General features: G+C 38.4%; 1 protein-coding gene across 1 annotated transcript in view; it reads left to right on the top strand.

Moving 5' to 3' along the window:
- Positions 1-13,010, top strand: part of HMMR (hyaluronan mediated motility receptor) — a gene marked incomplete at both ends in the record, with an annotated part of 43,951 nt that extends 30,941 nt beyond the window's left edge. Inside the window, one exon of the mRNA XM_082834867.1 lies at positions 12,925-13,010. Within this exon, the coding sequence (XP_082690993.1) occupies positions 12,925-13,010 (86 nt within the window). The remainder of the gene's footprint in view (positions 1-12,924) is intronic.
- Between the last annotated feature and the right edge of the window lie 2,773 nt (positions 13,011-15,783).

Raw genomic sequence — 15,783 nt, 5'->3', positions numbered from 1 at the left:
ATTATTACATCCCAGAACAAAGCTCAAGAAAAGTTATAGGCTTATAAAAATATCAAGCACTCAAAAAAGTAAATTGTAAAGTAACATCTAATCAAACCAGATTCTAAAAATGAACAGAACACCAAGGTGCTCTGGGACAACTTCAAGCAGCCTAATATATATGTAATCAGAGTTCCCAGAAGATAGAAGGAGGGGACAGAAAAATCATTTGAAGAAATACTGGTGGAAACATTTCCAAATATGATGAAAACTAGAAATCTAGGAACAGTAAATATGAAACATCACAAATTGCTGAAAAGCAATGATAAAGAAAAACTCAACCTAAAACTATCTCAACAAAAATAGTTCTCAGAAAAAAACATGAAAACTTACTTTCAGACATAAAAAACTTTTTTCTTATTAGTGTCTTTAAAATATAATTGACTGTTTAAACAAAAAGAATAGCAATGTGGTCTGTAGTTTATACATACTTAAAATTAGAGTATGACAGCAATAGCTCAAAGCCCTGGAGGGGAGAATGCAAGTATATGATTGTAAGTTCCTTATACTATATGTAAAGTGGTATAATGTTACTTGAAGACAGACTGGTAACTTAACAATGTGTACTGTAAACCCTAACACAATCACTAAAATAAAACACTTGTAGCCAATAAACCAACAAAGAAGATAAAACGGAATCATAAAAAAATATTCAATTAATTCAAAAAAAGGCAGAAAAAGAGGAAAAGGAAAACAGAACAGAGGGGTCAAAAAGAAATCAAATAGCAGTATGATGAATTTAAACTTAACCATATCAATAGTCACATTAAATGTAAATGGTCTGTATACCTCAATTAAAATGCAGAAATGATCAAATTAGATTAAAAAGCAAGACTTGACTATATGCTGCCAACAAAAATACACTTCAAATATAATGACAAAAACAGGTGAAAAGTACAAGGGTGTTAAAAGATACACCATGCTGAAGGGAGAGGAAGACCTGGGCCCTCCTTCCTCCCACAAACACACTGATTCAACAGCAATACAGACAAATTCCGTTTGGAAATGGGGAAAGAATAGTCTCTCCCACAAATAGTGTTGGGAAAACTGGATATCCAAATGCGAAAGAAGGAAATTGGAACCTTATCTTACACTACACAAAAGTCAACTAAAAAAGGATTAAAGGCTTAAACGTAAGACCTTAAACTAAAACTACGGTAACAAAACATGGAAAAGACTTAATGACATTGGTCTTGGCAACAATTTCTTGGTTATGATACCAAAAGGTCAGTCAAGCAAAGCAAAAATGGACAAGTGGGACTAGATGCAACTAAAAACTTTCTGCATGACAAAAGAAGCAAAGTAAGTATTGGCAAGGGTGTAGAAAAAATAGAACTCTTATACACTGTTGGTGGAAATTTAAAATGGTGTGACGCTATGGAAAATAGGATGGAGCTTCCTCAAAAAATTAAAAATAGAACTACCATATGATCCAGCAATCCCACTTATGGGTATTTATCCTAAATAATTGAAATCGGGATTTCAAAGAGTTATTTACACTTCCACATTCATTGCGTTGTTATTCATAATAGCCAAGATGTGGGAATGGATAAGGAGAATGTGATACATACCTGCAATGGAATATTATTCATCCTTTAAAAAGAAGGAAATCCTGCCATGTGCAAGAAATGGATGAATCTTGAGGACATTATGCCAAGTAAACTAAATTAATCACCAAAGGACAAAAACTGCATGATTCCACTTATATGAGGTATCTAAAACAGAATCATAGAAGCAGAGAATACAATGCTGGTTGCCAGGGCCTGGGTGGCGGGGGAAATGGGGAGTTGCTAATCAACAGGCATAAAATCTCAGTTATGCAAGGTAAGTTCTAGAGATCTGCTCTACAACATCATGCCTATAATTAAAATACTGTATTTTACACTTAAAATTTTCTTAGAGGGTAGATCTATTAAATATCCTTACCACAAAAAAAAAAAAAAAGGATATGCCATGATAATGTTAACCAATTGAAAACAAAAACTAGAGTAGCTGTATTAATATCAGACAAAATAGATTTCAGAGCAAAGAATATTACTGGGAATATAAAGAAGTTCATTTCATAATGATAAATGAGTCAGTTCATCAGGAGGCCAAAATCTAAACATTTATGTACCCAGTCATGGTCTCAAAATACATGAATCAAAAATTGATAGATTTGGACTTCCCTGGTTGCACAGTGGTTAAGAATCTGCCTGCCAATGCAAGGGACATGGGTTTGAGCCCTGGTCTGCGAAGATCCCACATGCCACAGAGCAACTAAGCCTGTGTGCCACAACTACTGAGCCCGCGCGCCTAGAGCCCATGCTCCACAGCAAGAGAAGCCACCGCAATGAGAAGCCCGCGCACCGCAGAAAAGAGCAGCCCCTGCTCGCCACAACTAGAGAAAGCCCTTACACAGCAACAAAGACCCAACGCAGCCAAAAATAAATACATATTTTTTTAAATTGATAGATTTACAAGGAGAAATAGAAAAATCTGTAATTATAGTCAGAGATATCAATAGCCTCCCTCATTAAATTGTAGAACAAATAAATAGAAAATGAGAAAGAACATAGAAGATTTAAAAAATACTGTGAACCAACTTGATCAAATTGACATTTATAGACATCACCTAACACCAGCAGAATACTTTTCAAGTGAGCACACAAAATTTACCAAGATTGGTTATACACTGGACCATGAAAACAGTCTCAATAAATTTAAATGGATTCCAGTCAAACCAAGTATGTTCTCTGTCCACAATAGAATTGAATTAGAAATCAATAGCAAAAATCTCTGGAAAACCCATAAATGGTTGGAAATCAATTATCACACTTTTAAGTGAGCCACTGGTCAAAGAATAAATCAAAAGAGAAATTAGAAACTATTTTGAACAGAATGAAAGTGAAGACAACATATCAAAACGTGAAATGCTGCTAAAGCAGATTTAGCACAAAATTACTTCACTGATGGCCTATATTTCAAAAAAAAGAAAGGTTTCAAATCAATGACCTCAGCTTTTACCTTAGAAATAAGAAAGAAAAGAGCAACTTAAATCCAAAGTAAGTAGAGGAAAAGGAATAATAAAGGTCAGAGCAGAAATCAGTAAACAGGAAAACGAAAAAACAATAGAGAAAAATCAATGAAAATAATTCATTGAGAAAAGCCAATAAAATTGATAAACATCTAGCTAGACTGATAGAGAATATAAAAATACATAAACTAGCAATATCAGGAATAAGAAAGGTGACATTATTTTGTGTGTGATGGATATATTCACTATCTTGATTATGGTGACAACTTTATGGGTATGTATATCAAACATACCAAATTGTTCAAATTGTACACTTTAAATACATACAGTTTATTATGTCAGTTATACTTCAGTAAAGCTCTTAAAAAGTAGTTCATTCTGAAACTAAAGTTTTAGTATTGTGATTATTCTTGTCTCTTGGGCTACCGGTTTTAAATGGCTTTATTTCTGAAGAACTTTTTGGGGTCTTTGGGGATTTTTTTTTTTAGATTTATTTTTTATTGACCTAAGACCTGTTCATTTGTGTGTGTGTGTGTGTGTGTGTGTGTGTGTGTGTGTGTGTGTGTGTGTGTTTAATTCTTTTTTTTAACATCTTTATTGGAGTATAATTGCTTTACAATGTTGTGTTAGTTTCTGCTGAATAACAAGGTGAATCAGCTGTACGTATACCCATATCCCCTACATCTTGCGTCTCCCTCCCACCCTCCTTATCCCACCTCTCTAGGTGGTCACAAAGCATTGAGCTGATCTCCCTGTGCTATGCAGCTGCTTCCCGCTAGCTATCTATTTACATTTGGTAGTGTATATATGTCAGTGCTACTCTCTCACTTCGTCCCAGCTTACCCTTCCTCCTCCCCATGTCCTCAAGTCCATTCTCTATGTCTGCATCTTTATTCCTGTCCTGCCATCAGAACCTTTTTTTTTTTAGATTCCATATATATGTGTTAGCATAAGGTATTTGTTTTTCTCTTTCTGACTTACTTCACTCTGTATGACAGACTAGTAAGACCTGTTCATTTTTACATGCATTATTTTTAGTTAAGATTTGTTCAAAGGAAATTAGTTTTCATTCTTAGAAAATTTTGAGCTTTGTTTTGGGGGGAGGGTTTCAGAATGTGTTTGTTTTTAAATTATTAACAGAAGAAAATCCCTTAAGGGAAAAAAAATATGCCCTTTTTTGTAGATGCTAATGATTTCTTCCCTTTTGAGATTATGAGGAAAATGGGACAGTTGTTAGGAGGAATCTTTGGTACCACATGTATGATGGTTTCAGATTGAGAATGTCAAGTCCCAAACCTTATTTTCTTGTCCCCACCTAACCCCTTTCATCCCCAGCATTATACAATCCTTCGAGTATGAAATGGTAGACAACCCCTTTATCTCATTATATAAAGTACTAAATTCCATTTATTAACAGTTTTAATAGATATTTGGAACAGCTTCAGAATATATTCCCATATTTTGGCTAACACTACTCCAGAGCGCCTATAATTTCTGAGAAGCACCCAATCTTGAAAAGCCACATATTGGAAAGTGTTCACGGTTAAGCCCTAATAAAGATTTACAAGTACTCAGCTCCTGAAGACTGGGCTTCTGAACACATAGGTCTCAACTAATCAAGTTGATCCCAATTTTCCTCCTACTGCAAATAATATTTTCCAGAGATGGCCACAATAATATCTCCTAACCAACACGCTCTTCTTTGAAGTGACATTCTCTTCCATTGCGAGACAGTGGTCTGTTTCCTCCCCACGCCATGAATTGGGAAGGCCCATTAACTATAGTGGAAGTGGCACTATGTAACTTCAGTAGCTAAGTCATCTATATTAGTTTCATATTGCTGCTGTAACAAATTGACCCCAAAATTAGTGGTTTAAAACATCACAAATTTATTATCTAAAAATTCTGGAGGTGAGAAGTATAAAATGCATGTTATGGGGCTGAAATCAAGGTGTTGGCAGGGCTGCATTCTTTCTGGAGGCTCCCGGGACAAATCAGTTTCCTTGTCTTTCTCAGATTCTGGTGGTCACCTGCATTCCTTGGTCCATAGCCCCTTCCTCCCTCTTCAAAGCATATCACTCAAATCTCTGCTTCTACTGTCACATCTTTTCTGATTCTGACCCTCCTACTTCCTTCTTATAGGGACTCATTTGATTACTCTGGACCCACATAGATAATCAAGTATAATCCCCCAATCTCAAAGTCTTTAATTTAGTAACATCTGCAAAGTCCCTTTTGCCATGTAAAGTAACCTATTAACAGGTTCCAGAGATTAGGATGTGGGCATATGTGGTGGAGTCATTAGCCTGTCTACCATATTCATCAAAGATGATACAGTATCTCCCTCGTGTTCTTGGATACTCATTCTTGGAAGCCATTCACCTTCAGTTGATTCCCATCCTTGGAGTTAGCTGCCCCAGGTGTGAAGCAGCAATGAATGGCCTGGGCTGAACCCTACCCAAATTACAGATTTGTGGACAAAATAGATGTTGCCATTTAAGCCACAAGGTTTTAGAGTGAGTTGTTACCAGACTACCTTCTATTTAATTCCCTTTACTACTTATCTTAGACTCAATGTTCCATCAGTCTACCCTCTATCTTTCCATTCTTTTTCCTCTCACCTCCCTATTAAATTCAACACTTCACAGATTCAAATGTCTGTATCTTATGCTTTTGTACCCAGGCCGTCAAGCACCACTAAAGAAAATCGTCTCATTTCAGAGTTGGTGGCCATGGCAAGGTCCTGCTTTCTACCTTAACTAGGCTCTTAATGTCATCTAACATTATTGTTTCTTTTTCTTTCCCATTTTGAATTTTTCTCAAACCTCAGACTTTACCACCTCCCCTCAGCAGATGATAGCAACTTCTACTTCACAAAGAAAATTAAAATAACAATGGTGGAATTTCCTAAAAATGTAGATTATTCAACAAATGATTTTGAGATAACTGGCTTTCGGCACGTTGGAAAGAAGTTGCATCTTTTACCTCACTCTCGAACCAAAAATAAACTCCAGATTTAAATTAAAAAAAAAAAAAACGATATACATATATCCACTCTCTTTTAGATTCTTTTCCCATATAGGTCATCACAGTGTATTGAGAAGAGTTCCCTGTGCTATACAGTAGGTCCTTGTTAGTTATCTATTTGATATATAGTTAGTTATCTATTTGATATATATCATATATGATATGACTGGATTTGTCAATCCCAGTCTCCCAATTTATCCCTCTTCACCCTGCTGTGCTTCCCCACCCCCACCCCCACGCCCCCCACCCCCCAGCAACCATAAGTTTGTTTTCTACATCTGTGACTCTATTTCTGTTTTGCGGTACAGCAGAAACTAACAAAACATTGTAAGTCAACTATACTCTAATAAAATTTTTTTTTAATTCAAAAAACTAGAAAACTATTACAAGATAATGTGGGAGAATGTCTTTATAATTTCAAAATGGAGAGACTTTCTAAAGAAGATTATGAAGCCAGAAAAGATAGCTGTGATTTCTTAAAAAGTAAAAGAATCTGGATGTAGAAAAATTCCATCATAAAATGACAAACACAAAGTCATGCAATGCAAATTTCCTCTGATCAGAGGCTTTTTTAAATCAATAAGTAAACCAGATCCATACAGTAACTTAAAAGAAGAAATGCAAATGTTCTTCATTTTTGAGAAGATAATCTTACTCATCATCCAAGTTATGCAAAGTAAGATGAAATGTTAATCTTTCCATATCAGATTAACAATGATCAAAACTTTGATGACACACTAAGGTGAAGGTAGGAGGAAATGGCATATCATACAACTTAATCATAAAAATCATCATTTTTTAAAATTAACTGATTTATTCATTTATTTTTGGCTGCATTGGGTCTTTGTTGCTTCATGTGGGCTTTCTCTAGTTGTGATGAATGGGGGCTACTCTTCGTTGTGGTGCGTGGGCTTCTCATTGCAGTGGCTTCTCTCGTTGTGGAGCATGGGCTCTAGGTTCAAGGGCTTCAGTAGTTGTCGCACACAGGCTCTAGAGCGCAGGCTCAGTAGTTGTGGTGCACAGGCTTAGTTGCTTCATGGCATGTGGGATCTTCCCGGACCAGGGCTCGAACCCATGACTCCTGCATTGGCAGATGGATTCTTAACCACTGCGCCACCAAGGAAGTCCCCATAAAAATCATCTTGACAGTATCTGTTAAAGTCAAAAATCATGTGCTCTTTGATCCAGAAATTCCTCTTCTAGGACTTAATCTTTCAGATATCCATACAAATATGGATAGAATTCAGTATAAGAATATTCTCTACAAAACTGTTTGGTAGCAAAAGACAATGTAGTCCTTGATTAACTAAGTGCCTGATTAAGTACGTGCTTGATTAGCTAAGTACTTAGTGATCTAGCCAGGAGTCTCTAACCTTGTCCAGGTCAGGTCAGGAGGTGAGTGCTAAGGTAGAACCTCAAGAATTAGTAGGAGTGAGTCAGATGAAGGGGGCTGGGGATATGAGGATTCAGTGCAAATGTAAATTACATGATATGGGAAGGTAGGAGAGTTTGGCATATTTGAGAAACAGAACATTCAGTATCACCAGCAGAAAAGTGGTGAGGAGTTAAACTGCAAGGGTAAGTAGATCTGATTGTGTGAATCATAAAGAGCAAAACATGCAATAAGAGTTTGATCTTTAACCTGTGGACAATGGTGAGCCATTAAAGGGTATTAGAGCAGCAACAGGTATGTGTTTCAGAACATCACTCTGACTGCTGAGTAGAAAATTAATTGAATGGGAATAAACCTGAAGTCAGACTATTCATCCAAGACTATTTATGAATACCTCGTATATAGTTAGACACTGTCTAGTTGCTTAAAAAAAAAAAAGACAATACTCCACGTAAGGGTAAAATGTGGCCCCTGGCCTGAGGAAGAATTCAAGGCTTTCTGGCTTGGGAAGTTGGAGGAAAGACCATACTATTCCTTGAGATAAAGAACTTGGGTTAAAAAAGCACATTTGCATAGGCAAGTTGACACTTTCGGTTTGATACACACTGAATTTGAGGAAGTGGAGATGTCAGGTAGAATCTTGCATACATACGCCCTCAGGAAAAGGCTCTGAGCTAGAGACACACATCTGGAAATGATGACTGTGCCGATGGTAATTGATCTTTAGGATCAGTGAGATCTGCCCGAATGTTAGAGTCATTTAGCAACTATCAAGATTTTTTTAAATAACCACTGTGCTAGAGGCTATAGAAAGAACCAAGACAATTCCTATCTTCAGAGTTTACAGTATAGCTAGAAAGACAATCAGTCATCCTTATAAATGTAACATTACAAAGTCATTTAACTACCCTGAAGAGAAAGGAGCGCAGCTTTAATAGTGTTATGGGGATAAAGGTACGGATGATAATAAATGACCAGCAAGGGTTTACACCAGCTACATGAGTGAGTGGCCAATGAGGTTAGCTTTCCATAAAGTTGCTAAGTAGTAGTAGTTAGTAGTAGTAGTAGCAGTAGTAATAGTAGTAGTGGTAATAGTCCTGGCTTTCTGCAAAAGAAGAGGATATCTAGGGGGAGATTTTAGATCTTTCAGAATTCAGCTCTGATATGAGTGGACTGCATTCCTGAGGGAGTGTCAGGCTAGAGTGTACTGAAGGTGTGGATGAGGTCTCTTTGGGAGGAATGAGCTAAACTTCGGTCTGTTTATTAAGCCTCCAGACTTTTGCCTCAAGGTTTTTGCCATGCTGCCTGCCAAGGAACATGCAGGACCTGGCCTGTGTGTGTTGGGCTGACAGGTAAAAATCCAAGTGATGAGAAGCTTGGGGTGTGTCTAGTTCCACTCAGGCCCTATCTCTCCATCATAGCCCTTAACCATGAATACCCGTCCATGCTCCACACTAATGACAAGAGGGGATTGTCTGCAGTTTAGGATGCCCTGCCACCTTCCCCACTCTCCCTGGAACCCTTCTACCACATCCTCTCTTCTTGCTGCCATTCATGACTTCTACATGAACACCAACACCACATTGTACAGGGTGGGGCCCAGGAGGGTGGAGGCAGTGTAAAAGATAAGGCCCCAGAGTCTAAAGACATTGAGACATCTACTCTCATTACAAAGGTTTTAGTTAGGACTCCAAGTCTAGCTCATTCAATAGTCCTTTAAGTTAGAAGTCATCTGAACCTGAATCACAAATCAAATTTTGTCGACTAGATTTTCTGGAGACTGTTACAACAGAGAGGGTGGCTTCAATACCTTCTATTTCCAGCTCAGTCACAGTAACGTTTATCCATTCTCCCTGAGCCGGAATTGATTGATCCTCTCCCTCCCCCATTCACTTCACAGTCCCTGTTAGCTCTAGATTCAAGAGAATAACAACAGCAGAAAAAATATTTGCTGTTTCTGTGTACTTTCACTTGAATCATCCTAATTCTCCTCCTGGCTCTATGGATGCTTGCCATCTGGGTAGGAAAAATTAAGGAAGTGCAGTAAGAAATGTAAAAACCATGAAGGTTAGTATTTCAAGATCTTATCCCACCATGCTACACTTCAAAGCTCACGTTGAGGGGTTTCCCTGGTGGCGCAGTTGTTAAGAATCCGCCTGCCAATGCAGGGGGCATGGGTTCGGGCCCTGGGCTGGGAAGATCCCACATGCTGTGGAGCAACTGGGCCTGTGCGCTACAGCTGCTGAGCCTGCGCTCTGGAGCCCACGAGCTGCAACTGCTGGGATCCGCGTGCCTGGAGGCTGTGCTCTGAAACAGGGGAGGCCACTGCAATGAAAAGCCCACACACCGCAACGAAGTGTAGCCCCCAGCTCGAGGCAACTGGAGAAAGCCCGTGTGCAGCAACGGGGACCCAACGTAGCCAAAAATAATAAAATAAATTAATTAAATAAATTAAAAAAAAATAATCCACTGACATTAGGACATTTAAAAAAAGAAAACTCACGTTGAGAGAAATGACCAAAGGAAGAGAAATAAATGTAAAATTTGTGAAAGCCAATAAATGTTTATTGACATGCCTAAGCTAGAGATACTTAAAGCCACCTCTGAAAAAGGTACATAGTATGGCTCTCTCTCCTTTGTTAGTTCTCATATACTCTAACCCACTGTAGTTTGGTTTCTGTCCCCAGTCCTCTGTGAAGTCTCCTGCTAATTTCTCCAGTGAATTCTATCTTGCCAAATCCAATGGACACTTCTCTAGTTCCATCTTACTCTAATTCACAACTTCCTCTTTCTTGAAAGCTCTCATTTCTAGACCGCTGAGGCCATTTCCTTGGTTTTCCTTTCACCTGTTTCTTTCCTCACTCCTGTGCTGGACCATCCTGCACTATACTTGTAACTGTTGGGGTGAGTAAGGGATTAACCGTTTCTTCTTTATCCACACTCTCTTCCTACATGAGCTCACTGAATTTCATGAATTCAAACACCATCTTTACCACTTTGCCGCATCCGATGTGATAATTGATTTAGATGAGGAACGTCAATGGAGGCAATTTGGTGAAAGTTGTTAGGTTTCAGGTTATTTACAGATTCCAAAGTAGGACCCCAAAGATTACTTAATATTGCAAAGGGTAAAAAAAGTACCACTCTAACAAATGGGAAAACATAAAATCACTAATATTGAGATGATCTTTTGTCATCTAATGTGTTACAATATGGAATACACAGCATCATCAATCTAATCAAGTCTCAAAAAAAATTCACTTTACAGAAAACACAAAACTTAGTGGAATATTAAATGACTCCCTGAAGAAAATAATCAGATAATTGGTATCATCATTGGTATCTTCAAAAAGCCAAAGTGACGGAAATAAAAGTAGGAATGTCTGCACAAAAACCTGCACACGTATGTTTATAGCAGATTTATTCATAATTGCCCAAATGTGGAAGCAGCCAAGATATCCTTCTGTAGGTGAATGGATAAATAAACTGTGGTACATCCAGACCTCCAGACAATGGAAGCTCATTCAGCACTAAAAATTACTAGCTCTCAAACCATGAGGAGACATAAAGCAGGAATCTTTTTTTTTTAATTAATTAATTAATTAATTTTTGGCTGACTTGGGTCTTTGTTGCTGCACACAGGCTTTCTCGAGTTGCGGCAAGCGGGGGCTACTCTTGGTTGTGGTGCATGGGCTTCTCATTGCAGTGGCTTCTCTTTGTTGCGGAGCATGGGCTCTAGGCACGCGGGCTTCAGTAGTTGTGGTATGCGGGCTCAGTAGTTGTGGCGCACGGGCTCAGTTGCTCCACGGCATGTGGAATCTTCATGGACCAGGGCTCAAACCCATGTCCCCTGCATTGACAGGTGGATTCTTAACCACTGCGCCACCAGAGAAGTCCTAGAGGAGGAATCTTAGATGCATATTTCTAAGTGAAAGAAGCCAATCTGCAAAGACTACGCACTGTATGATTCCAAATATATAACATTCTGGAAAGGACAAAACTATGGAGGCAGTAAAAAGATCAGTGGTTGCCAGGGGGTGAAGGGTGGGGTGGAATAAATAGGCAGAGCGCAAGATCTTTAGGGCAGTGAAAATACCCTGTATGATACCACAGTGATAGATACATGTCATTATACATTTGTCTAAACCCATAGACTGTACAACAGCACAAGTGATCCATAATGTAAATTATGGGGTTTGGGTGATTATGATTTGTCAGCATAGATTCATTGGTTGTGACAAATGTACCACTCTGATGGGGATGTTGATAATGGGGATGCTGTGCATGTGTGAGGGCGGTGGGTATTTGAAAAACCTCTGTAGCTTCCCTTCAGTTTTGCTATGAACCTAAAACTGCTCTTAAAAAAAAAAAATAAAGGTTTAATTCTTTTAAAAAAATAGAAGTGTTGATTTAGATGAAAATAAAACTAATAAGATATAATAACCAAACAAAATTGGGTAGAAGGTATAATGGTATCCATTAAGCTATTCTTTAAACTTTTCTGTAAGTTTGAAAATTTTTATAATAAAAAGTTTTAAAGGGGACTTCCCTGGTGATCCAGTGGTTAAGAATCCACCTTCCAATGCAGGAAATGCAGGTTTGATCCTTGGTCAGGGAACTAAGATCGCACATGCCACGGGGCAACTAAGCCTGTGCGCCATAACTAGAGACAGGCCTGCGTGCCACAACTAGAGAAGAGCCTGTGCGCCACAGCAAAGACCCAATGCAGCCAAAAATAAATAAATAACTACTTTTTTAAAAAGTTTCCCCACATTAGCTAAAAAGTGATAACATATAATTTTAGCTCAGGCCTCTCCTCAAAGTCCTGACTCATGTATCCCTCATTCCTTATCACCCTCAGCTGATGGCATTACCACATACTTCACTGAAAATTGAAGCAGTCAGACAGGGACTTCCTCATCCTTCCTCTATTAAATTTTCCAACATAAATACTTATGTACTCGTATCCCCTGCCTTTACTCCTTACAAGGTGCAGCACCTTGTATTATTCTTCAAATACAGTAATTCCAAGGGGAGGATTATACTTCTCACCTCCATTGATGTTAGGCTGGGCCATGAAACTCGCAGTGTACCTCCCTTTAGGAGAACTATACATCCCTGCCCTGGTAAATGTGAGTTGGTCAATGGCCCTGTTTCCAAAAAAGATCACATTCTGAGGTGTTGCAGCTTAGGACTTCAACATATCAACCCATAACACCTCCCACTGGTTAATGGATCATGCCCACTATCATATAAACATGATCTAATATTGGACCTGCTAAAACAAGACAAAACCTAAAACCCAAACTTACAATTCTCCTGGGATCTTCTATCACTCTCCAGCTTCCATGCCTTTACTTAACCCCTTCACAGGAAAAGTATTTGGAAGAATTTTCTACAGTATTGGCATCCATGTCTTTATTTTCCATTCTCTCTCCTCACCCTTCAGTTGAACTTCTGTACCCTCACTCCACCAACCTGACAATTCCCATGGTCACTTCAGAGAATTTGGCAATGGTCACTGAATGGTGGTGATGGCTGCACAGCTCTGTGAATCTACTGAAAACCATTAAATTGTACAAATTGTACAATTAAATTGAGTTTTATGGTATGTGAATTATATATAAATAAAGCTATTTAAAAAAAAATCCTTAAGCAGAGTGCCATCTTAAGTTGCCTAGAAATATGTTACCTCCTAGAATGCAAATTTTCTTGCCAGTACAACATAAAAATAGTCTGACACAAACAAAGGCTAGTTTTGGTCAGTGTTTTCATCTTCAACATAAATATTTTGAATATTTGTTCTTTAAATATACATACTTCAATTTCGCTATTAGCAATCATCAACAGAAATAGACTCTTTCTACACTTTTTCTACTATTCTGCCTTTTCCTATAGTGATTTCTTTTCACAGTTAAGGTGTGCTGTCTCTTCAATCACTGGTGCTTAGAAGAGCAAACCAGTTATCTTTAGCAACAGAATAATGACAAACACATACCTTATTAATTTGGATTGTTTAGAATAAAGTCTACTTTGGGGGAAAAAACAATCAAAAAAGTATTATATTCATGTACTTACACAATTGAGAATTTAGTAAGAATGAAATAAGTTCACCAATAAATTCTGCCTTTTTTTTTTTTTTTTTTTTTTTTTGCGGTACGCGGGCCTCTTACTGTTGTGGCCTCTCCCGTTGCGGAGCACAGGCTCCAGACGCGCAGGCTCAGCGGCCATGGCTCACGGGCCCAGCTGCTCCGCGGCACGTGGGATCTTCCCGGACCGGGGCACGAACCCGTGTCCCCTGCATCGGCAGGCGGACTCTCAACCACTGTGCCACCAGGGAAGCCCAAATTCTGCTTTTGATATTGATTTTAATCCATTCATTTACTCATTGATTCATATATTCAAAAAATATTTACAAAATATCCATTCTGTGCCAGCTGCTGAGTCTGGAGCAGATACACAGAGGTGAAAAACTTAAGTTTATACTTGAGTGTAAGGAGACAGACATGAAGTAAATGATGGTAATCACACATAAAAAACGCTAAAAAAATAAAGGTGTAAAATGCTGTGAGAAAGGAAAACATGGAGACCTAATTAAGATTGTGTGTGTGTGTCTGTGTGTCTACATGTGTCTGTCTGTATGTCTTTTTGAGGTGAGAGGCTGACAATGTGAGCGGAGTCAAAGGTGGGACAAAGATCATGTATGGTCATGTAGACCAGAAGTTATTGACAGGTTGTAAGAAAGTAGGAAAACAATCTGATCTATGTCTTAAAAAGGTTATTCAGTGGGTGGTGGTGTAGTGCAATGTGCAGAGACGCCAAGAATAAAATCCAAAGTTATCACGTGGCCTAAATGGCCCTAACAGACCTCCATCTCCACATGCCCACCCCTCCCCTCTCCGGCTTCACCTCCTACCTCCCACTTCCCTATTTTATTCTTTTCAGCCACACTAGACTTCTTGCAGATGCTTCAGCCCATCAGGCTGCCTAGGCACGTGTTCTGTGCACTTGGTGTTTCCTCTGCCTGGAATGTCCTTTTATTAGATATTCTTGGAGTTACAGAATGGAGGAACCTCCTTTACCTGGCTTTCTGTGGTAACTGTAAAGCAGAGCCCTGGCTGGTTGACCTGTAGGAGAGGGAAGTAAAACTTCTTAAAGTGAAGCCACTGAGATCTTGGATTTAATGTGTTAACGTAGTGTAAACTAGCCTATCTTGACTAGTAAATACAACAGTTAACATAACAGACAAAAATTATTAATTAAAAAATATCTTTAAAGATTTTTCAATCTGTTAGAGAACTTAAAATAGTGTCAATTTCATTTTGTTGACTAATGTTGAGGTTGAGTATTTTGTCACGTGTTTTGGCCATTCAAATTTTGTCATCTTGAATTTCTTTTTTAAAAAACATATATTCAAGTATAATTGATTTACAGTGTTCTGTTAATTTCTGCTCTACAGCAAAGTGATTCAGTTAAACATATATACATTCTTTCTCATATTCTTTTCCATTATGGTTTATCACAGGATAGTGAATATAGTTCCCTGTGCTATACAGCAGGACCTTGTTGTTTACCTATTCTATATACAATAGTTTGCATCTACTAACCCCAAACTCCCAACTGAATTGCTTTTTAATGTCAGTATTCAATTTCTTATTTATTTATTTATGGCTGCATTGGGTTTTCGTTGCTGCGTGCAGGCTTTCTCTAGTTGTGGCGAGCGGGAGCTACTCTTTGTTGCGGTGCGCGGGTTTCTCATTGAGGTGGCTTCTCTTGTTGCGGAGCAGGGGCTCTAGGCACGCGGACTCCAAGTAGTTCTGGCTCATGGGCTCTAGAGCTCAGGCTCAGTAGTTGTGGCACACGGGCTTAGCTGCTCTGCGGCATGTGGGATCTTTCCAGACCAGGGCTCAAACCCGTGTCCCCTGCATTGGCAGGCGGATTCTTAACCACTGTGCCACCAGGGAAGTCCAATATTCAATTTCTGTTTATTGGCTTTTTCCCTATTGATTTTCAAAAGTTCCTTATGAAGCATGGCAATTAGCTCTTTGTCTCTCATGCATAATGTATATTTTCTCCCAGTCTCTCTTTTGATTATGTTAATTATCATTATTGTTGTTGTTATGCAGATATTTACAAAAATCTATGTAGTCTATTTTCTTGATATTTTCACTTTTGGTTTCTGAATTTCATGATATGCTTATAAAAGACTTCCTCACTCTAAGATTATTCTACACATTTTCCTCTAGTACTTTTGTTCCATATTTTGCTTAAACTTTTTTAATCTGTCAAGAACTTATTTTAGTATAAG

Source organism: Leucopleurus acutus, assembly GCF_964270905.1.
Source record: "Leucopleurus acutus genome assembly, chromosome: 3".
Classification (NCBI taxonomy): Eukaryota; Metazoa; Chordata; class Mammalia; order Artiodactyla; family Delphinidae; genus Leucopleurus; species Leucopleurus acutus.
Note: the sequence above shows the minus strand (reverse complement) of the source record. Positions and strands in the feature narration are given on the sequence as shown.